The sequence below is a fragment of the Bos taurus genome, chromosome 28, assembly GCF_002263795.3.
Source record: "Bos taurus isolate L1 Dominette 01449 registration number 42190680 breed Hereford chromosome 28, ARS-UCD2.0, whole genome shotgun sequence".
NCBI lineage: Eukaryota > Metazoa > Chordata > Mammalia > Artiodactyla > Bovidae > Bos > Bos taurus.
Window position 1 is genome coordinate 17,740,649 of NC_037355.1, and position 25,329 is coordinate 17,765,977.

At 37.8% G+C, this 25,329-nt stretch overlaps 1 protein-coding gene across 3 annotated transcripts in view; it reads left to right on the forward strand.

The window, feature by feature from the left end:
* CABCOCO1 (ciliary associated calcium binding coiled-coil 1) overlaps positions 1-19,381 on the forward strand; it is a 171,870-nt gene extending 152,489 nt beyond the window's left edge. Inside the window, exons 6-9 of one of the 3 annotated variants that reach the window (XR_003033053.2) lie at positions 10,861-10,983; positions 11,396-11,536; positions 17,586-18,097; positions 19,005-19,381. Coding sequence is in view for 2 of the 3 variants with exons in the window: in NM_001244348.1 (NP_001231277.1) it covers positions 10,861-10,983; positions 11,396-11,536; positions 17,586-17,660 (339 nt within the window). In the remaining variant the exon portion in view is untranslated. Of the gene's footprint in view, positions 1-10,860; positions 10,984-11,395; positions 11,537-17,585 lie in introns of all 3 variants that reach the window. The other 2 variants (NM_001244348.1, XM_059882487.1) reach the window with 2 other exon arrangements.
* The last annotated feature ends 5,948 nt before the right edge of the window (positions 19,382-25,329 follow it).

Genomic DNA, 25,329 nt, shown 5'->3' on the forward strand with positions numbered 1-25,329 from the left:
CAGAAAATCTAGTAATTTTTTGATGTCACTCCCATCCGAAATTGTAGGGAGAACAGTATCTCTGAGGAATCCTTTAGAATTTTAAACTACACTGACTGATAACTATTAGTCAGTTTAAGCAATACAGTCAAGTCTTTGAAAAGCTGTTTTCATTGTGCTAATCAAATGAATACTCTAAAACTCCATTCATAACTGAGAAATACAGGCATTGCACTGATGCAACAGTGAACCATTAGATCTGCTTGTCCAACGGTATCATTTTTCAGGACAAACTTTTTAAACTGAATCGGAACTGATCAAACAGACTGGCAGCCCTGAAAATGTTTTCATGGATGGTTACTGTAATGGAAGACTCAACACCTAATGTATGCCTCCTGTGTACAGAAACCTGCGCTGAGGTCCCAGAGACATGGTTCCTGCCCTCACGAAGTTTCCACAAAGTAGTGGGAGATCACTCATCCATGGTTGTAACTCAAGGCACAATGTAGCAAGTACTATCAAGAGGAGTAGGCAGTATTCTGAAGCACAAGAAAAAGGTCACTGAGGTGATTTGAGCTGGCCTGGAAGGAAGGCCAGATGGAATTATCAGCTGGCAGGGATGAAGGAGAAATACCCTCCCGGGCAAGACACTGGTTGGGAAAGCACCTCCATCTATGGTTTTATTTTTCATATGAAAAAATATGTAGTGAGCACCCCTCAAACTGTAGTGCTGGAGAAGACTCTAGGAGAGTCCCTTGGACTGCAAGAAGATCAAACCAGTCAATCCTAAAGGAAATCAGTCCTGAATATTCATTGAAAGGACTGATGCTGAAGCTATAGCTCCAATACTTTGGCCACCTGTTGCAGGAGCCAACTCATTGGAAAAGACCCTGATACTGGGAAAGATTGAGGGCAGCAGGAAAAGGGGGAGACAGAGGATGAGATGATTGAAAGGCATCACCGCCTCAGTGGACGTGAGTTTGAGCAAACTCCAGGAGACAGGAAAGCCTGGTGTGCTACAGTCTGTGGTGTCGGAAAGAGTCGGACTCGACTGAGTGACTGAATGACAGCAACGCTGTGTGCTAGGCACTGGACGTACTTTGTGCAAGCCGAGTACTCCAGTATGGCGGAAGTACTCAAGATCTGTAAGGCAGGAATTTGGATTTGAAGCCTTCCCAATGGGCACTGTCGTGTAAAAGAAGGGAGTGGGTCTGGCAGACATCACTGAGGTGCCCCCAACATGCTTTGTGACTGATTTAATATCAGGGACAAGGGAGAGTTAAGTACTGAGGACAACCTCCAGGTTTTGAGTCCGGCAACCAAAAAGCTGGTGATACCATCAAGAGATAAATGGAGGAGGAGCCGGTTTGGAGAAGATAAATAAGTAGAAATAAATGAACAAGCCGCAGCCTGTCTGATTCCAGTAAGCACTAAGTGTGTAATCCAAATATTCCTCTACATCATGACATAAAAATACTGAATCTGAGGCTCTGTATAGGCTGGCGACTGTGAGTCTTGTATAAATAGAGAAAAAAACCACTTGAAATTTAGTAACATAGGATAGAACATCTGTAACTGGACTAGAGATGACCTAGTTCAACCCCCTAATTTTACAAATAAAGAAACCACATCTCAGACATACTCTCTACTGAATGGCAGAGCCAACCTAGGACTCCCACTACACATTTAATGGTGGGATAGCGGGGGTGGAATCCAAATTTCTAAAACATTCAAATCTGGAATAAAGGTACCACCTAAATTTTTCAGATGGTGAAGGACAGGGAAGCCTGATGTGCTACAGGCCATGGGGTTGCGAAGAGTTGGACCCAACTGAGCCACTGAACAACAAATTTTTTCAGAGTTGCTGTTACTTCAGTTTTTTAACTAAACTAGCGTGATTTATGGAGAAGGCAATGGCACCCCACTCCAGTACTCTTGCCTGGAAAATCCCATGGACAGAGGAGCCTGGTAGGCTGCAGTCCATGGGGTCGGTAAGAGTTGGAGGCGACTGAGCGACTTCACTTTCACTTTTCACTTTCATGCATTGGAGGAGGAAATGGCAACCCACTCCAGTGTTCTTGCCTGGAGAATCCCAGGGACGGCAGGGCCCGCTGGGCTGCCGTCTGTGGGGTCGCACAGAGTCGGACACGACTGAGCGACTTAGCAGCAGCAGCGTGATTTATTACTTATAGGCAAAAGGTCTTTTTGATAAAATCTCTTGCTGTATATGCCATTGTACACAGAATCAGTTTTGTAGTTAATTTCGAAGAATTCAGATTCCATGAAAAGTCTTGAAACTACGGTACCTAGAACTGTTCCTTGCAAGGGAAGACATGCCTCTTCTTAGGTCCTTGAAACAATAATTGTCCCATGTAAATAATAAGGGGCTGCCCTGCATGGAAGGAAGGGCTTGGGTGCTTCCTGAAAGAGCCATGTTTCTAGAATGCCAGGCACATAAGAATAATCAACAGCAGTTTCCTCTGAAGCAAGAAAATCCTGTCCCGCTGACCAAAGAGTGCCTAATACAGTTAAAGAATTAGTTGAGATTTTTAAAAAGGAGGGGGAGGGAGGGGGTGGGAGCTAAGCACAGAGAGAAATATTTATAACTATGACAACATGTTTCCTTGTAATAATTCGTGAGCCCACTGGAGAAAAAAGAAACATATAAACTATGAATAAAATATCCAAAATATAAACTTTATGCCTTCTGCAAATTTTCTTAAGTTAAAAATTAAGATTGTGGTTGACTAAATGAGTATATTTTCATGGTCTCTTATTTCCTTGATGCTAAGGGTTACCAACTGATTTACAACTTCCTGTGTTGTTTTTTAATCTATATTTGTCAGCACATTTTTAATGTCAGATTACTTAAAATAGACACTTGGGCTTAAGAGGTCAGGAATAATAATATTCTGTTGACTTTTGTAAAGATTTCATAGCACTTACAAACATTCTAGTTTAGCCCAAAAAAGCTTTATATTTCTAAATGAAATAAATTTCAGTATAGTTTTAAAGATTTTCTTTCAGCTGATGACGGGGACTGAAGTGTAGCTCAATCCATATACTTTGAAGTTAAGTAAATTGCATGTGTAGCTTTCTCTAAATAGTTTTAGCCGCCTTTTATTCAGATAACTTAAACTGGGAAAATAACAGAAAGTCCATGAAGAGACAAAGTCTAGAACCAAGGACTTAGGATTCTTCCATCGTCGTTTCTTTTCTAACCATTATGATTTATATCTCTCATAATGTCTGCAAATTATAGATACTTGTTCAAAAGGAATAATTTTCAAGTATAAAAGCCATGAAATAGCTTTATCTTCATATAAGCTATCATAAGCTATAATTAAATGTAACGTTTATAAAATCAAAATTTTAAATTTATATTTCATAATTCAGAATAGGCTCTCCACAAAGATCATTGCATAACTCATCTTATTATTCTGACTAACTGATACTTAATTTCCTGATTCTTAAAACAAGAGGTAATTTATAGTATTTCCTCATTTTTAAGTACTAGAAACCTCAAATTTAAATAGAATACACTGGATGAAACCAAACAAAAATTCACCCACCATCAGGGCTGTTTGAAATAGTTTACAGTGAGTTCAGTGATATGCCTTTTAGAGTATAACTTAGTAAGCTAAACAGATACACTCTGAGTGGCTTCTATTTTCAAAAGATATTTTTGAAAAGAAATAGTTTTTTTCCTAATTATTTGTAATGGTACTAACCATATTTTCAGTCTCTCACCCTGAGGAAATTGCACAATAAGGACAATTCAAGAGTCAAAAGTACAGTGTTGAACTTCGTAGTTGTAAGAGCTCTGGTATCTTGATTTTCACAAGAAAGACGCATTGAAAGTTTGCCCTAACTGTGCTTTTGACAAAAATTTTTTAAAGGAAATCTTTTTAATTGAACTCTATCTGGGAAACCACAAGCCACATTGGATACTGGAAAATGAAAAATAAACAGAGTGATAAATTGGGGGTGGGGGAAAGAAGCAGATATTCTAATTTTGAAAGTTGAACATAAACACTCTCCTTTTCTAAATAAGGTGATTTGCCATAGTCCTGACCAAGCCACATACCTACCTAATTATGTCATGCTATCTAAGTCCCAAAAGAGAAGTTGTTTGGGTCCAAGGAATTCATCAAATAAAAAGGCATTGGATATATGTTTGGTATTTTAAAAATTGAGACTATATGGAAACAGGGTGATGGGATGTCATCATTAACAAATTCTTCTGAGTTAATTGGATTGCTTGGGCGATGTTCCAATTAAATATAGAAATAGCATAGACTAGTATCCCCAACATGGCTACTCTAATCTGTCTTCCAGTGCTGGCATTAGAAAGATGATCCTTTCCATAATAACAGTAATTATAAGTGATAGTAATATAATACACCTTCAGGTTCAATAACAGTTTCCCTTTGAAGAACCCCCAACATTTTCACCCACATTATCTAATTTGTGCCTTGAAACAATTAGCCAGGTAGCAATTATCATTATCTTCCTTTTACAGATAAATAAACTGAGGCCTAGGGATTTCTTAGCATCACACAATTAGGAATAGAACCAAGTCTAAAACCTATAATTCATTTCTGTATCTTCCAGATTATTGCCATCTTTAGAAAATATCTGAGTTTCTGAAGGACTGTTCTGTCCCTCAGGAATTGTACCAGAGCCAGATCAAAACATCTTTTCCTCTTAAATTGCCTTTACAGTATAAGAAGGTACTCTTTTTCAGATTCATTAGAGAGGATTTTGTCATCTGAGGTCTTTAAGATAGGGGTCCTCAGATTTCTTTTCAAATTAGAGGGTTGGCCTTAAACAGAAGTACACTTAGAAATACTAAAGATGTCTAAAATACCCTGGAATCAATTTCTTTAACTATCTCACTTAAAAAAAATTTTAAGCCCAAGTTAAACAAGATCAAATCAAGAGATATAAATAAAGTGGGCACAAGGTGTTAACTGGAGTGTCCTAGCCAGATTGCGAATTGGTTTACTGGCGCCTGCCAACCTAAATTCCTCCTTGACGCTTTAGCTGGACGAGTAGTCTTCATTTCCTGTCCTAACTTGTTGTACTGTGTTACCCTTCACCGTTTAGGTGATTAGCATGTGAATCCGATGGTCTCAGAGCTCTATTAAGTTATAAATGTTCAAACTACCAGTATGCTGTGGATAAAAATAGAAGTTGCTATTAGATGTCTATTCATACCCTGCAGAAGCCTGGCAACATTTTGAACCTTTTCAAAATGTAAATACTGCATATTAAGCATAGGAAAGAAAATTAATGTGCTGCATTTGCGAATTTATTTCCAAGTCAAAAATGCAACTGGGGAGGAGGACTCCTAGCAGAATTGATATTCTACATTTATAGGGTATGTTAAGAAATTTATAATGGCCTGAACACACAAAAAAAGCCACTTTAGAAATGGATTAATTAAAGTTTCTCCGATAATCTCAGCTTTTGAATTTCCTCTCTTTTCATTTTAAATTTATGGCCTCAGTATGACATTACCAGAGTTGATTGCATTCTGCAGGTGGCATTCATGTGTTAGCATTTTATGTGTTGCATATTGTGAGCAATGGGTTACAATTTGTGTTAAAATTTTCCAGAATGACACAATACGTCTTAATTAGACTTGCAAATGAGTAATGCTTTTTTTCAAGGAGAGAAAATAGTTAAAACATTACAGGAATTTTTGTGCCTTTTTTCCTTAGTATTGGGGAAGTTTATCATAAAGTTTTCTTTTTGAAACTTTGACATTGTGTAGTAAATTCTGATTTACCTATGATGTCATCATCTGACAATTCCAAAAAATGTCTCTTTGAAGCATACCAGTTTTTTTGTGTCTGTAGCTCAAAAAAAGTTTAATGAATTTTTCTTGTTTTTTGCCATTCAGAACAATAGAAAATTGTCATTTCAATGACATTTTAAATATTTTCAATAATTTAATAATTGCCATCTTAATCATGGATTTCAGTGATACAAACACTACTGACAAATCATGTACGGTTTTTCCAAAGAAAAACTATACTAAATAACAATAAGCAAAAACAAACAACAAAAATAAGAAAACAAGTAACAAACAATAAACTAGAGTTAATGCTACCAATAATGTTAACACATAAAGTAGAAAAAGAAAACGTGAAGTAACACAATTTTCAGATAAGATCTTTATACTTCTGAGACACAGAAAGATCTAGAAGCAGGTTTTAATTCCTGTAAGTATTTTTTAGACCTAAACTGACCCTGTCCTGAGTTCCAGGAGGTTGAAAATCCATATTATTTATTCCTGTAGTAAATGTCTATTTCATACTGAATATGTAAATTCTTAAACGACTTCTAGTGATTTCATTTGGCTTGTAAGTAAAGATCTTGGATGTTTTTAAAGCTGCATAATGTTTGGTGATGAAATTTTGTACTTACGAGTATAAATTATGCCAAAAGCCATTTACTTGATATTCTTTAAATACCATGGCACAATTCAACTAAACTCAGATTATAAACCATCTTAAATAACACTAATGCAGTGTGCACTTAATGAACACTATAGCCAACTTAAGTTCATTTTCATGTAACAGATAACATCTGGGGGAAATGTATACTGGTAAGTTATGCAAAACAAATTTTCTAACGACCACATCTGTAGATGTTATTTATTGTACGTTCACTTAACAGTTCATTATTCTGTTTAGAAATCTATTCTCTTCTTTATTAGAGCTTTTAATGTACTCACCTTAGTTCAAATGGTCTGCTCATTATCAGAAAAAATATAAATGGCATTCACATGGAACAACATAATTGTTTTTATTATATCCATTTGTGTGCAAGCATTCAAAAATGGCAAGAGAAACACATTTATTGCTTTACATTCAAAGTAATATTTAGGGGGTATTTGAAAGTCAGGCAAAACCAATCATTTGGTCAAATGATGTACGTGTATAATCAGAAACTCCTGAGTTTTAATCCCAGCATTAGGCCCCAGGCAAATCACTTAAAGTCTTTCTCTTTGTTTTCTGATCTGAAGATTATGGGTGCTATTCTCTTATAGACTCAAAGAGGGGGTTGCTAAACCAGAGTACCAAATAGGAGTATTTTTTTATAAACATACTTTATACTTTTTCTGTTTTTATTTTCCAGATTTAAGAGGTAACATATTATACTTTTGAGGGGAAAAATATGAGACAATTAAGTTCTACAGGAATATATAAAATAGTTATAAAACTAGTTTAATTTGCTTCAGCTATTCATAGACTTGAGGAAATTATAACGTTCTTTCAGAAAATCTAACTTAATAAAGCTGACCATGTCTTTCTGTTTTAAATAGATTTTATTACAGAACCAGTGATGTTGTAAAACATGAGGTTTTGTTAAAAAAAAAAAAAAACAAAGGCCTAATTGTATTTTTTAAAGAAAGTATTGCATCAGACGGTTTCATTTAAACATATTTGATGGCTCTGTGCTCTCACCACAATTATTGATTCTAATTTTCCTTAAACTTGTTTTCTAAAAAGCCTGCTTAATGGGGAAAAAATCACTATGATGCTTCTGGGCACTATGTTTATTTCAAGCTATATATTTAACAGTGTACCTTCGTATTACTAATGAAATGACTTTACATTTACCCTCATCTGAAATTGGGACATTTCTCTCCCTTACGGTATCTTACTAACGTAACCAAATATAGACTCTTTGTGAAAGAAAAACATAGCCGTGTTTTGGTTCATTGATGGTATGCAAAACACCCTGAGGTAAAGAAATCCTCACTGCCAGTTATTATACATGAATCAAATCAATGAATAGCTATATGAGCTATACTCATAAAAATCAAGGAAAAGAAAGCCTAGTTCTCAGTCAGAGGTTCAGGTTCTTGGGATAAATAGGAGCTTCACCCCACCAAAGAAACGATGATGTGGAGCTGAGGAGCTCCAAGTTTCAAAGTGTGTGCCCAGTACACACACACACACACACACACACACACACATGCGCGCGCGCGCACCAGTGCCAAAGACTAGGGAAACAGAGGCATTGGAGTCGGCACGCAGTTCAGATAAACTTTATAAAGAAATCCAGACCACAGGGGATTCAAGGAATAAAATGAGATCCGTGAGCACAAATATCTGTTTGCCCTTAAGTATTTAAATATATAATTTGTTGGAAGAAAGGATACAGGTGGGCAGATGGTAGAATTCTCTACTACCAGGTTGGAGATGTGATCTATTGATGACTTCCACCAAAGGGAAAGAAAATTAGCAAAGTCTTAGCCTATGAATGGAAGACTATACCAGCAAGACAGATATGGCAAAAGCAACAAGATAAAATTCTCCTTCATTAAAAGATTTACCTTGCAGGTTATCTCCTGCTTACCTTCTCAGTGCCTGTGGTAAATAAAATAAATTCAATTCAATTCCTTTCTTCTTTTTTCAATGTCTAACTCACTACCACTCCCCTCAAATTTCTAGTTTCACCCTATATTAAAGTCAGCTTTAGTGAATTTAGTGTCCTTTAGTCAACCAAGTAAATACCTCATTATCTTCCCTTGTCTCTGGATTCCTATATACAGCTTATTTATTTTATCTATAATGTTTCAGAAGACACTAAAATATATTTAACTATTTTACTTTTCTAGCTTAGTAAAATAAAGTGCAATATAAAGTGTAGGAGGATAAAAAAGCAAGCATGCTGAAAAAATGTACAAATAATTTTGTGAGGAGATGAAAATGCTTGGATGTCCCATTTAGGAAAAAAGAATGTTTTACTAATGTGAAGAGACAGAAAGATTATTCTGATACAGTTTTTTCGATCTTTATTTTTATTAACATTTAGTCATCTTGGTCAATTTAGGATGAATAATCGGGAATGATGTCATCTAACAGATTAAAGATTAAGTGCTTAATAATATCAGCAACTTCCAAATGTGGCAACATGAGGACATATTACAGTTTACTGAAAATGGCATAGGCCACAAAGTCAGCACACCAGGGCTTAACTCCTAGCCCTGTCACCAAGTAATTATTTGACCTTAAGCCAATCATTTAATTTCTTCATTTCCAAATTGCCTTGACTGTAAAGTTACAACACTTCAGTCCTTATATATATTTATACTAAGCAGCAGCTTCCTATAAGATCAAATTAAAATTAGTAATACAAAGTCAAGGCAAAATATATTGGTATGACCAGGCAATAACCTAGCCTTCAGTTCATTCCAAAACCTATCTAAATCAAAAGTATTAATATGTAAAAAATGAAGTATTATAATACATGGAAACGTTAGAAAAGAACATCATGATTTCAGGGTTTTTCCAGGTGCCATGGGATAGTAATTATTGGTGTTTATGCATTTCTAGATTACTGTCTTAATGTAGGCACTTTTTTTTTTTTTTGTCTGCATCTGGTCTTGGTTGCAACACTCAGTCTTCTCTCTAGTTGTCATGAGCAGGTGCCAGAGCCCATGGGTTCAGTAGTTGTGGCGCTAGTTACTGAACTAGTACTACTAGTTCAGTAGTAGGGCACAGGCTTAGTTTCCCTTAAGCACATAGGATCTTGGGCTTCCCAGGTGGCACAGCAGTAAAAAATCCACCTGCAAATGCAGGAGACTCAAGACATAAGGGTTCGATACTTGGGTTGGGAAGATCCCCTGGAGTAGGAAATGGCAACCTGCTCCAGTATTCTTGTTTGAAAAATTTCATGGACAGAGAAGTCTGGTGGGCTACAGTCAATGGACTCACAAAGAGTCAGACACAACTAGTGTGCGTGCACACACACACACCACACTACACACTACACACACATGGGATCTCAGTTCCCTGACCTGGGATCAAATCAGCATCCGCTGCCTTACAAGTCATATTCTCAACCACTGGGCCTTGAGGGAAGTCCCAAAACTTGTAGTCTTAAAGACTTTGTCAGCATACAGTGGGTAGCTTCATCTCAGAGCCGTAAAAACAAGCTCCTAGGACCTTACTGAATAAATCAGAACATGGGTTTATTGATTTACAATGAGGAATGTAATAGGTATAAAGATCAGAGTACTCAGCTGTAGAACAACTGAGTCATGTCTGTAGAACAACTGAGATGAGAAGTCAGATTATGATCAGAATGTTGCCTTTTAAACATGAAATCAAAGCAAGAGGAACCATTGAGATGCATCAGATGTTTAGTGTCATCAGTACCCTCATCTCTGCTCTCTCCCTCAAGGCATGGTGAGATGGACATTTCTTTGACTCGTTTCTTCATTTCCGCTGTTGACCACCCATCACCCTTCTCTGATTGGCACAATCTTGCCACAGAATTGTTAAATGCTTTCAGTGACATCTTGCCTTGCCCTCAGTATTTTTGCTTGACTTTGCACATCTCCTCTCTGAGTTACTCTGTGCTAACTTTGCACATTAACCTTTAGAACCTTTATTATCCTCATCACCAAGTTCTCATGGCCATTTCACCATTGCCTGCAAGAACAGCTAGACTCTACTGGGTAATATCAGTCACCATCAGACTGTCATTGAGTGTTTTAAGATCAAACTCTCTGCCAGAACTGGAGAAGATGTACAGAGAATCTAAAACATGGTCTCTGCCTCCAGAGAGCTTGTAGGCAGGAGGATGGGAACACTGACTCATGGAACAATTCAAGATCAAGGCAGTATAAAATGAAGTCCCAAACTACATAGTATAGAAAAATAAGACAGAGGAGGAAGTAAAATGCTAATTATCAGAGCACAAAAAGCACTATAAAGCTAAGAGATCTGTGGCATCAAGAATTCAGAGTCAATGGCATTTTAAAAATAATAGACTTGGAACTTTATGTATATTGGCTGAAATTGTGGTTACTCACCAGAGCTTTTGTCACAATACAGCTCTTCTCTTCCCCTCTAGCAATTGATAGAAGTTGTGAATCCTGCAGATCACCCTTTCCCTGATCCTCTAGAAGAAGGAATCTCATTTGATATTTACTCAACATTCATAGAGCCACCTCCACCATTGGATATGGAAATAAAGGTATGTTTCCTTTTGTCTCTTACTTCACTGTGTCTCAGTATGATATTCTCTAGTAGGAGAAAAAGAACCAAATGCACTTCTCTTTTCCTTCCGATCTTTCCTAGTTAAATATAAATGTTTCTTTTGGCATTGATTCAGAGGTGGGCCAGCTGAGGCTGATTAAGCAATTTTAATCTTTTCTGCTCCACCTTCCCCAATCTCTACCTTCATTTTCTCTGAGTAGGTAAAAGCGCCACTTACTGACCTGTCATGATGCTCATGAATAATGAAAATGCAGGAAAACGTCAAATCAAAATCCACCTAGATTGACATCATTTTTGATAGGAAAGCAGCCGAAAGAATTCTGAAGTTATGTATAAATCAGTAAAGGCTCCAGAAATTACTTGAGTGTTGTTTACATTTAATATTCTAGGGGTTGAATCAAGAACAAGGCCCTGGAGAGTCCCAGCCAGAAGCCGATACTTCAGAAACTGATCTGTTAGTTGGTTTCACCATTGAAGAGATAAAATCGGTGCTGGACCAAGTCACAGATGACATTTTAATCAGCATTCAGGTACTCAGCCTTGATCATGTGCTTACTTGATAGTGTGCTTACTTACCTTATTACTTGTTAATTAGCCAACCTCAACCTTAATGTCTGTAAACACTACCCACGCTCTGCCAGCAAGAGTGATGCTGATGATGGAGCAGCTCAGTGTAACATCTCCACATAACTCTCAGTTGAGTCATCTGAGACTCAGTAAGATCACAAAATAAATTCACTAATAGCACATTTTGTGGTATGTTACCAGTTTACGGAATCATGCAGCATCAGGACCCACAAACACTCCATGCCCAGTCACACTGACTGACTGCTCATGCAGGAGGAATGGTAGTACATTTGTAAACAGTAAACACTAAAGCTCAGCCCATCATTCTTAGCTTAGTCTTTTCACGAAATTTCTAAAGAGAGGCTTTCTTATCTCTGAACTCCTTCTCAGATAGTTTGCTCCTTTCACATATCAGTCAGAGCTAATGGATGTGTGAAAGTGAAAGTTGCTTAGTCATGTCCAACTCCTTAGTGAGTAGCCCATCTCTTCTCCAGGGGATCTTCCCAACCCAGGGATCAAACCCAGGTCTCCCACATTGCAGGCAGATTCTGTACTGTCTGAGCCACCAGAGAAGCCCAGCTAATTATATATATATATATTAATGGTGTTACCACTGACACCAGTGGCTGCATGAAAATGGTGATGACAACAGCCATCTCAGTAGCAACTGCTAACGATGAATCAGTAGGCTTAGCTTTATACTTAATTTTTTTCCTGTCCAAACCAAAAAGAATGCCACCATTTCTACCTCAACACAAAGGCTTGCATCATTTCCTAGGCAAAATGATTAAGAGTCATTTGCATATTTTGAGAGGATTTATAATTTCCTGTGGAAATAAACATGAACCAATAGGACATTCTACTGCATGTTTAAAATATGAATGCATCTCAGGGAAAGATTCAGTTGTTTTGGACATGAGACTATATATAAAAAGCACTCTGCATTAATGACAATTTAGAGGGAACAAAAGATTAGCTTGGCAATAGCATACCTTGTTACTTGTTTAATCATCAAATGTTAATGTACTATTTACACGAACATTTAATAATTCGATGCCAACAGAATCAGCCAAAGTCCTCGGCTTAATAAGGGGTGTTTATTGTTTACCAGAAATAGTGAAAGGACACGTTTTACACAAAGCTTTATTGTTAACAACCCCATGAATGTAATAACTGGTTACTCATATTGAAGGGCAGAGAGCAGCTGAATTAAGCTGAGTTCAAAACATATCTTCTCTTTAAATTTGATAACATTTCATCTAAATATAGTTTATGGATAATCATGGCCCTGGGCTCCTTTGTGATCCTGTGGCTCTGAAATTATCACCAAGGCCCTAGACAGTAATAAAATTGTTTGCAGGCCCTCAAAATTGAAAACATCTTTACTGAGGCCATGTTCCATGTAGTGAGCAGTATGTTTTTTAAATATTCATTGAATTTTTTTTAATGTTAGAGTCTGTAGCGTTTATATCAATACCCTTATATCAGAAGGAATATGATGTTTCTATGTGTAAGTGTTGTCCCAGTGGCCTGCAGCCATCCTTACTGGGCCTGGAAGTCCATTAGCTGGCTCATCTAAATGTAATTAGGCATAGAAAGAACTCGGGACACTGGACGACAAGATCCCCCGTCTCGTCGAGAATTAGGCATAGAAAGGACCAGAGGTGAGGGATGCAGATCTTTCAGGTGCCTTGATCATTTCCATACTAAGTAGATTCATGGACATTCAGTTCAGTTCAGTCGCTCAGTCGTGTCCGACTCTTTGCGACCCCATGAATTGCAGCATGCCAGGCCTCCCTGTCCATTACCAACTCCTGAAGTTCATTCAAACTCATGTCATCGAGTCCGTGATGCCATCCAGCCATCTCATCCTCTGTCGTCCCCTTCTCCTCCTGCCCCAAATCCCTCCCAGCATCAGAGTCTTTTCCAATGAGTCAACTTTTTGCATGAGGTGGCCAAAGTACTGGAGTTTCAGCTTTAGCATCATTCCTTCCAAAGAAATCCCAGGGCTGATTTCCTTTAGAATGGACTGGTTGGATCTCCTTGCAGTCCAAGGGACTCTCAAGAGTCTTCTCCAATATCACAGTTCAAAAGCATCAATTCTTCAGCACTCAGCCTTCTTCACAGTCCAACTCTCACATCCATACATGACCACAGGAAAAACCATAGCCTTGACTAGACGAACCTTTGTTGGCAATGTAATGTCTCTGCTTTTGAATATGCTATCTATGTTGGTCATAACTTTCCTTCCAAGGAGTAAGCGTCTTTTAATTTTATGGCTGCAGTCACCATCTGCAGTGATTTTGGAGCCCAAAAAAATAAAGTCTGACACTGTTTCCACTGTTTCCCATCTATTTCCCATGAAGTGATGGGACCAGATGCCATGATCTTCATTTTCTGAATGTTGAGCTTTAAGCCAACTTTTTCAGTCTCCTCTTTCACCTTCTTCAAGAGGCTTTTTAGTTCCTCTTCACTTTCTGCAATAAGGGTGGTGTCATCTGCATATCTGAGGTTATTGATATTTCTCCTGGCAGCCTGAGCCAAATTATTGCCAGTTTTTCAATAAAATGGCTTGATGATGTTTATTTATACAGTATCTAAAGATAGCAAACCACTTTATATATTTTCTCTCAATAATCTTAGTAAACTCCATTTGAATTAGGCAGGCACTTATCTGATAAATAAAATGAACACTGAGAGGAACAGAAATATTAAGTCATTTGTCCAGGGTTTCCAGGGTCAGAAGTTGACAAAAGACCCTGATTGGGAGCTGTGAACTGGGTTCTAGTTCTAATTCCAGTGTAATCCACAAAAACCACATAACCTCTAATATCACAACTAGATTACTTTGGTTTTTAATACTCCAGTGGTGTGGCACTTTTTCAGTGTTTACTGTTTTGTCTTGGTCAAATTCCAAGTTGGGTAATTACTCTCTGCCTACCTAAATGTCTCCCTGCTTTAAATGGGTAAGTTATTTTCCACTTCTAAAACCTGCCTTCCAGTGTTCTTGGCTCTTAAAACTGTCTCATCCCTGTTCAGAGGTAGCCACTTATCAGTGGTCAGTGCATATAAACCAATGACTTGCTGTAGGAACATGTAATGAATTCTTATTTGTAAGATATTTTAAATTTTCCAATAGTTTTTTCTCCTTCTTTATGTAAAAATCATACTCAAAAAATATACAAAGGTAAAAATCATAGTCTTATTATAATTTTTGTAGGAAAAGGCAGTAGTGAATTCATGTTTTGAGTACAATTTTTTTCAGACCTCATTCTCCATTGTGGTTACAAGCATATTTCACTTCTGTAACTCAGAAATTTCTGAAAATAGTGTGAATCCTTTAATTTTTTATGTTAATCTACTTACTTTCCCATTGACTCACTTTATAGCTTCAGAAATGTATTAAGAATGAAGTTATCTTGGCCCTGAGATGTTAATTAAAATTATACTGAATAGAGCAAACATTTTAAGCTTATATAGCCTAGGTATTTTAATTTTAAAGATACATTTAAAATGAAATTAGTTTGGCCCTGAGTTGTATAATAAAAATTATACCCAATGGAGCAAACTTTAATATATTTAAAGAATTATATTTCAGAGAAATATGAATGCTAGCACTAAATTCTTGCATTCGTATTTCAGAGAAATATGAATGCTAGCACTAAATTCTTTCATTAAATGTTGGCTGTTGGCCCTATCTTAAGCAGTAGAGTAAAATAATGTGAAAACCTTAAGAGAAGTTTGCCATCCTGGGACCATAGGTATTTTTAGGTCAACTTCCCAGATTAGAAAAGCTGAGTGGGAAATCACCTCAAGATGTGATCACTGAGAGGCTGTTGGACCCAGGTCATGGATTTTCCATTCTTTCCTAAAAGGCAATAGAACTATACCCTATCCTGGGATGTGTAGATAGCACATCTGGTCATCGGTGTTCTGAGGATTAACATGGAGACACTGCAGACCAAGGACAACCTGTTCTTGACCAGACAGGGGATCTTGTCATCCAGTATCCAAAGTACTGATCAGATCACCATGGTGTGGAAATCTGAGATGTGTCCTTCGGTCAGCACAGCTCTAGCAGGCATGCCGCTGACTTTCGGGAGCCTTTTCCCCAGAGCCCTCACTTGCTGGCAGTCAATTCTGTCTCAGTGAAATACCAAAAAGACCTCCAGGTTAATGTGAAAACCCTAATGAAATAGGGAAACAGAAGCTGGAAGATAATAATATGTCTGTCCTTAGTTAAAAAGAAATGAAATTATTGGTGGACCTAAAATACATTTAATTGAAAGTGGGAAGAGTCAATTGTCTAGTTAGACCAGTACTTCCCGATCCTTTGGAACTGTAACAGAATCATTTCTTCAAACTATTTCATGCCCTGTATGATATAATATATAGCCTGCCATAAAGAAACAGAAGTAATATTTTTTAATATAGCACAATATCATGATAAAGAAATAGTATAACATCAGTGATATATCACAGAATTGAGAGTTAGAATTATGAATTTAAAAGTTAACATACTTGGAATTATGAATTTAAAAGCCAACATATGTGAAATTTAACATACTTAATTTTAAACTACTTAATTTTTTGATAAGAACTAAAGGTGGTTAAGTGACCTGCTCAAGGCTGCAGAGCTAAACTAATCCCTAGGTCTCCACACTCCTAGACCCTTCCTCCTTTCAGCTCTCCCAAAATTTTGCCCGAGGGGATTATAGGTTCCTAAAAATAAGACATTTCTTTTGTAACCTGAACAACCATGCTCATCCCTCATTGCCTCCTTCACTTAGCACCAAGAAAGGAAAAGAGGAAAAGCCAGAGGCCAGACTTGACCCCAGGACTTGATAAAACTTGAGCCAAAAAAGATATACTCGTGCGAGAACCCAGAATTATTGGCACCAATGTGATCTTTTCAGAAATAGTTTCTCTTAACTGTGAAAGTGAAACAATATCTCATCAGATAAGGCAAGCAGGTAGACCTTTCAAAACTAGCTGTTATAATTACAGCTATAAATAAATAAATAACAATGAAGGTATATTTGGACCAAAATCAGTATTTGATTTTTTAAATTTCTTCTATATAAATTAAAATGTTTCTTAAAATATAGTTACCCTGATGACCTTAAATTAGGTCATAGGCATTACAATTCTACATTTCTAATTACTTACTAACATTTATGTGTATGAACTATTCCTCATATGCTTGTTGACTATTTTAAATCAGCTAAACAAAGACCCCAGTTTTACCGTGCCCCTGCCACTGGTTTCTCTATACATAATGTTATAATCCATCATGAAAAAAGGAGGACATTTCCAGGGCTACAAATGTTCAGCTAATATGAAAATATTTTTGGAATTGTGCAGGTAGCAATGTTAGTCCACAGAATATCACTGCCAGAGGCTAAATGCTATCATAGCCACAGCAAACACGAAAACCTGTCAGCAACTGCTTACTTTTTTATACCAAAACTATATATCACAAAGGGCATCATAATTTTAAGAGCTGTATATGTGGCGAATACTCTTTAATTATGAGAATCATTCTAATTGTGAGATTATTTGTGTTGTGATTTCACAACAGAAGCTTTCTGGGATCCCAATTAGAATGTATTACACGGGAGACAAAAACCTCCATTGCAGAGGGGTGGCAGTACCAACAACGCTGCAATAACTGAGCCTAGAGCAGTTATTCTGATTCGGTGCTTATTGGTAAAGTCTTTCTGAAAATGCAGATAAATTAGCCTATCTTCCAACACAAGCCTATGTGAAAAATGGCTGTCCAAATACCACTTCCTGTTCATAGCAGACATGCTATACATTGGGAATGTGCAGAGAAATATGATAAAGTGTTATCACATCACTACAGGCTGAAACACGGCTACGTCTGCAAAACAGGAAGGTGTGTGAGGGATAATGTCTGTCTTTAGGCACTATAGTATGTCAAAACCACAAAGACAATGTGCAGCCAAAGATAGCTCCATCATAACCACTTTTTTATGATTGTCTTCACAGACCGAGATAAACGAAAAGCTGCAAATACAGGAAGAAGCCTTTAATGCACGGATAGAAAAATTGAAAAAGGCCTGAGGACTCCGAACCAGGAGAGTGATACTAAAACTTCACGAAACAAACAAAACCGGCCGGAATCATAGACTCTCTCGAGCACCAGATCGCCTTCATTTAGTTGAGAGAGGAAAACCAAGCCCCACTTTTCATTATCCTAACTAATTAGAGAGATATTGGCCCCAATTTCTCTATCTCCTGTCCTATAACAGCCTCTGAATTTATTGCACTGTGTGTAATAAGAACATTTTTATATAAGAGTTTGGAGAACCATATATAAAAATACAATTACTTTTATAATACTCCTTTGACATTTTGACTAGTAAATGTTATTCATCTTCAAGGAGAATGAAGTCAACATTTTAAAATAAAGAAGAACAATGATTTTATCCATATTGACCCAAATGAACTGCCACATTGCTGAAGCCTTGTGAACACAGACCACCACCATACTGCTGAGGGTAAAATTTGCTAAACAATAGCAATTCAAGTGCATGTACTAGGGTTTTTTGTTTTTTTTTTTTCCCTTAAATCAGTTGGTTTTCTTATTTAAATGTTTCAGTGTGAGACCAATTTTCTGAAATTATATAATGCAGTTTGAAGCACTTTAATTTATTCTGTACTGTATTTGTTATTTCTAATCTTGTTACTCTCCCGGGAGAATACATGACCTATATAAAAAGAAGCAATGTATAAATGGTTATTAAAGACCAACCTATATATAGATTGTAAAAATCTTAAATACAAATCAAACTCACAGAGCTCTTAAAATTAACCATTATATTGCAGTAGAATGATTGAAAACATCTCAAGCCTTTAAATACCATTATTAAAAATATAATTTCAAAAGAAAATATCCATTTGCCAACTGATTATCCCTAGTTTGGCAAATTAAGTTGACTACTACCTCGGCCCTTTCCCAATTTCTGAGACTTCAGAGTGTTCTAGAATGTAGAGCATTGCAAGGAGGGGACCATTTCTCCAAGAATTTTCCAGTTTATATTGGAACCAAATGTACTTACATCTGGGTGGCACTTGGTCGAATATGTTTGGTCCGTGCTGTGACCTTGGGCTATAACCTTGCTTACTGCATCAGTACCAAGGGGACTGCCCAAATATATTCATTTAGGGCAGAGACAGATCTGGAAGGATTTGGGTTTTTTAACTACACTGATCAGCAGTGTAAGAGAAGTCCTTACTTTGAAACTGTCTGTATTTATTGTTCATGCACTTCCAAGTCTGCAAGGCCTGAATGAGCTAAGGTGTTTCTTCCTTGAGCTGTCCTTCCTAACTGAAAATGCTGATGGCCTTCAGTGATCACTAGAAGGGCTCACAAGTCTTAATTTCATCAATCTGTCTTTTTTCTAGGGAAAACAGAGGTGAAACTAGAGAAACCACAAATAGGAAATAAAGGAGCGTCTTAAAACACCCAGTACAGCTTCAAATGCAACCATTGGCACAACAGTGGACCTCCATTTCTAGTAAAGAGTGCTGATTTTGAGCAAAGGTACAAAGAGTTCAAAACTGAATAAAAAATACGCAGTTGGCCCTAAAAACTACACAAAAACAATACCCTATATGAACACCAAAAGCCTGCCTCTGGAGTAAGACTCCCAGGGTCTGATGTGTGACTTTGGACAGGCTGCTCACCCTATAACTGGTCATCTGTTAAGTGAAGATAATACTTATTTTTTGTGGTTGTTCTGATAACTCAATGAATTCACATTAAAGGATTTTTTCCCTAAGGTTTGATTTCTGTTTACCTCTTACGATAACCCAAAACCCACTGCCCATCCCTGATACCCACTGTCCAGTTGTTTGGGGCAGCCACCTTGCCAGAATTCCCAGCTTTCTCTCTCTTTCCACTGGAACTTGTGGATCGGTACGTCCCCTCGTGGTAAGTAACTTGTCATCCTGTTTTCTTATGTCTTTATAGTGTTGGAGCAGCCCAGGGATCCCTGCAATAGCCTGACTGTAACATCTAATAATAGGAGAAAGAGCAATTGTAGTAGCAGTAACTACAAATTTTAATTCAGTCTCTGCTCTTTTAAATTAATTTTGAATCAATAAAGCAATATATGCACTCTGTTACCAAAAAAAGGAAAAAAACAGTGTAGACAATGAAAAATAAATTTCACCCTGGCTAGGTACCTTCATTTCTTTTCCCATGAGGCAACCACAGCTTTCAGTAAGTCCATAGGAAAGTATTTTTTGCCCATTTACACAACTGGATACTTGTATAGAGTGGTCTTTAAAAAAACACACACAGTTTGCATTGTTCTTTACAGTGCTTTTTTTTGTGAAATAATATATCTTAAGATAATTCTCTATCAGTATTTTTAGTGACAGCCCATGGGGTTCGAAGAGTTGGATGTGACTGAGCACACACTTTTTAATGACTATGTATAGAGTATTTCATTTTAGAAATTCCATAACTTTTAAACTATTTCTATTAATGGACTTTGTATTGTTTTCAGTACTTTTGCTTGGAGAAGGAAATGGTAACCCACTCCAGTATTCTTGCCTGGGAAATCCCATGGACAGAGGAGCCTGGTGGGCTACAGTTCATGGGGTTGCAAAGAGTTGGATACAACTAAGCGCCTAACACACATCTGCTATCACAATGTTGTTTTGCCATCTGTGTGAACGTGTATGATTATACCTCAAGAATGAATTCCTAAGGAGAGAAATTTCTAGGTCAAATTTTATTTGCATTTCCAGTTTTTATAGATATTGCCAAAGTGCCTTCCAAGGATATTTTACCAACAGTGTATGATAACTCTTTCTCTACATCATTACTAACAGATGCATTAGACAGTTTTTTAGCTTTAGTATTCTGATAGAAAATGCTGTCAAACTCTTGCTTTAATTTGCTTTTACTGCTTTAGCCCACAAAGATTGAGCACCTTCCATATGTTTATAAGCAAATGTAAATATATATATATGTGTACATTTAAAGGCTTCCCTGTTCAGACGATAAAGAATCCGCCTGCAATGCAGGAGACCTGGGATTGACCCCTGCATCAAGAAGATCCCCTGGAGAAGGAAATGGCAACCCACTCCAGTATTCTTTCCTGGAGAATTCCATGCACAGAGGAGCCTGGCAGGCTACAGTCCATGGGGTGGCAAAGAGTCTGACATGACTGAGCAACTAACACTTTCACTTTCATATATACTTTTAATCCTCCTAATAACCCTGAGAGATAGACAGACAGATACTACTGGCCTAATTGTATAGTTAAGGAGCCTGAAGCTTAGAGAGATGACTAACTTGAACCGACAACTGACAGATCAGGGCTTGAAATCCAGGTATGACCTGTTTTACAGATGAGGAAACGGGAGCAGAGAAATTCAAGTAACTTTCCCATGATTACACAGCCAGTAATGGTTGAACCAGGTTTTGAGCTTAGGCTTGTGTGATTACAAAGCCCATATACTTAACCTAGCTATCTCAGAGTCATATGAAACAAAGGGAAACCTGACCATTTGGGGTTTTAGTTATAATAAGGGAACAAACTTATTTGTATTGTAAGCATATTAAGTATTTAGAAAATTTATGCAGGGATGGAATGCCTAACCCAGCTCCATTTGTTCATTTATGTACATGGTGTATATTCATTGAGTACCTACTATGTGCCCAAGCATTTACTAGTGAGCCAGACAGACAGGGCATCTGTCCTAATAATGTAGGAGAGTTCAGTCACTCAGTCGTTGTGTGACTCTTCGCGACCCCATGGACTACCGCATGCCAGGGAGACAGGGAGCTGTCTATCACTATCTAGGAGAGGGAGACAGCTAATGCTGACTATGATAAAGACAGGTTTCAGGAAATTATGAGCATATTGAAAAAAGAACTTGATCTAGTCTGGGAGATCAGGGAAACTTCTCACATGTTTTGCCCCTTGAGACACAAGAGGTAGGATTGGGAGAGGTAGGATTTAACTTCACAGAAGGTGGAGGAAGATGGATTTCAGGCAGAGAAAGAGAAGCATGTGCAAAGTCCCTGGGGTGCAGAGGAGGCTGTACGACTGGTCACAGCCAGAGCTCTCTAAGGGACCTAAAGCCCCACAGTACAGATTTTTAGTTTTACCCTAAAAGCAATGGGTTACTTGTTGATAAGTTTTAAGTAGTCAGTGACATCAGATTCATATTTTTAAAAAGGTTATCTCCCAGGTGCCAGGATTTCTATACATGGAGGCGTGGAAAAGAGTGAATTCTCATAAAAGCTATAGCTCCACTTCTTAGCAGTTTCTAAGAGTGGGAGAAATAAATAACATTTTTTGCTTTTTTAGTCACAGGGTCCACCTACTCTATGCAGTCTTTGGCACAAAGGCAGCCCTCTAAGGATTCACCTGAATAATAGTTACAACCTCTCACATAGACACATAGCAGCCTTGTTCTTCCCATCCACAGTGAGATAGCGTCTCTCCATTTGCAGGAATAATTTGTGGTGATTGTTTCCTCACCCCCATAGACAGTTTCAAATAGAAAATACACTCATGATGATACAAGCAAGCCACAGATGCCACTGTTTCAGGTATTTGTAGGCACTGTTGCACCTATATATAGCTGTGGAATCATTTTTCCAAAATCCGAATATAAAGCCCTTATTTCTCTCTTCCATTTGATTGGAACCATTCAACCATCCTGGTAGATAATAAGTTTGCATGTTCTTAGATTGCATTTCATTATGCTTCAGTTCCCCTAGAGAAGAAACGTGCTACTTTTCTCAACAATTGCAGAGGAGAAATACTTATGATATCTCAAGTTTCAGAGTCTCAGGAAGATGTCCCTCTTCTGGACATCAAAATCTTTTTCTTTTTTTTCCTGAACATTGGTTTGTTAAATGAGAGGAGTCAGGACCTCTTTGTAGCAGCCAAAATAACTGTTAGTTTAGGTTTCCTAAACAAAAAGGAATCTAAATCAAAATAATACCATCTTGTTGGAATTCAAATTTCAAAATTAAGAGAGAATACGAAAAATGTCTTTGGTTCTTGCAGTCCTTCCCTTGTTCATGAAACTACCAACAACAGAGATCAAGTCATCACATTTTTGTCTGAGCTGCCAGAGTTTTGTGTTATTTAACTTTTAGCTTCAGGGAATGTTGAGTGCAGATGTCTCCAACGGTCATTTGGTGTTTCTTGTTTTTAATCTAATTTATTTACTCAGGGCACTTTCTAGGTATTAGGATGAAATAAGACAGATAAGGAGAAGGCAATGGCAACCCACTCCAGTACTCTTGCCTGGAAAATCCCATGGACGGAGGAGCCTGGTAGGCTGCAGTCCATGGGGATGCTAAGAGTCAGACACCACTGACGCGACTTAGCAGCAGCAGCAGTAGCAGCAAGACAGATAAGGTCCTTGACTTCATGGAGTTCATGGAATTGATGCTATCCAGCAACTTGAAATCAAGCTTGGTAATGGTCACCAGTCATCCTATCATCTAAAAAGAATTAATACAGACTCAATATTTTTATTGAACATCAATCTCAAAATCAAAAGGAGGATAAAAGCCCTTGTTCTTATACCAATGAACATTTATATTAAGGCATTGTCAAAACATGACCTTCATAAAGCCAAGGCACAAATTCAAATAGAATAAAAGTAACATGATACTCATTTTCCAGTCCCAAACCGGAATTAATCCCTTACAGTGACTAACAACATATTTATAGATTTTATTTCCTTATCTTTTTCTGTATAATCATTGGTGCTATTATTTTTTATTAACGTCATCCAATCCCCTTTTCAGCTATGATTGAACTTCATAGATTAGGATAAAGTTAAAGTTTGTACTGAATTTGTAATCATCAAAAATTCAAGACAAAAGAATAAAATATGTTTTTACTCTACTTGCCAGATCCAGAACTTGTAGCATCTGCTTAGACAACATAGCTGAGTGATTGGAACAAACATAATGACCCACAGGATTCAGTTTTAAAATAGTAGGACCATAGGACCATGGTGCTGAAAGTTTTAAACATCATGTTAGTTCAATTCTTTGCAGACAAAGAAACTGAGGCCCCAAATAGTAAAAACTTTGTGATCACATGGCTAATTTGTGGCAGGGCCCAAGCTAGAATCCAGATCTTCATCCATGCAATTGTTCATTCATTTATTCAAATATCCTGATATTCAACAAATATTTACTGAGTATCTTCTGTAGAAAAACCGACATAATCACTGACCTCATGGAGTTTATAGTCTAGTGTAAGAGGTGGATTTTAATCAATCACAGAAACAATTATAAAAGAATAACTATAATGGGTACTGTGGGGAAAAACAGTATAGTCTACAATGAGAGCTGATTTAGAGGAATTTGAACAATCCAGGCAAGTTCCCGTGGGAGAATCACGTTGAAAGGATGAGTAAGCACAAATTAGGCAAAGAAGGGAGAAAAGAGTTTTTAGGCAAAGGGAACATCAAGTGCAAAATCCCTGGGAAAAGAGAATAGAGGAAATAGAGGATGTGAAAGGGGAACTGTGTGACTGGAGCCTTGAAAGGGAGAAAGGGCATTTTCCAAAATTGAAAATTAATAGATTAAAGTAGCAGTCCCCAACCTTTTTGGTACCAGAAACCAGTTTCGTGGAAGACAGTTTTTCCATGGTCGAGGCGTCAGGAGGAGGGAGGGTGGTTTTGAGATGATTCTCATGAGGAGCGCACAACCTAGATCCTTCACATGCGCAGTTCACAGTGCACGCTCCTATGAGAATCTAATGCCACCGCTGATATGCCAGGAGGCTGGAGCCCAGGTGGCAATGCCAGTGTACAGAGCAGCTGTAAATACAGATGAAGCTTTGCTCACAAGCCTGCTGCTCACCTCTGGCTGTGTGGCCTGGTTCCTAACAAGTCACGCACCACCGGGTATTGGAGACCCCTGGCTTAAAGGACATTAGATTATGTTGGGATAAAGAGTTTTGTCTTTGTCCTGAATATATTAATAGTAGGTTATTGAAGGGTTTTCAGCAGAGACTTGAAGGTGGCTGGTGAGGGACAAGCGCATTTGAACTATGCAGCTAGGATAGTTCTAGCTATCTAAATGCAGTGGGGAGAAGGGCCTAGGGAGGACGAGGTTGCTGGTCCTCTTTCTGTGACTCCACATCTGTGTCAGAAGCTGTCCAGCAAACCCCTTCTCCTATTTTTCCTAAGCACATGGCTGGTCTCCATTTTCCTGATCCCTTTGCAGTGAGGTATGACGATGGGACCAGGTTCCAGCCAGCAAATGTGAACACAAGTGCATTGTGCTCCTTGAAGAGTACCACTCAAGACCAGACCACACCTCGTCCATGTTCTTTCCCTCCCCTCTCTGCTGGCTGGATGGCAGTGAGATAGTGATGACTGGAAGGTGACCAAGCAACTGTCTGCCTGGGTTCCTACACATAACAGGTGACACTTACCAACCCAGATCACACATCCAGACTGTCACATGAGGGAGAAAGAAACTCCCATTTCTGAGAGTGACTTCACTCTTGAGTCTGTCTGTTAACGGGATTTGACCTGCCCTAATTAACTAATGAATATGTCTCTCTGTGCTTATGCATATGCAGTATACCTCATATGGGTCAATGTCTATAAATTGGGAGAACAACCAGCAAATTCATTAACTAGGGACCTGCTTATAGTTTTATTGCATAAAGTAATTACTTCTTAGCTTATATAAGCCCACAGTCCCTCCTGAACAGACTTTCTATGA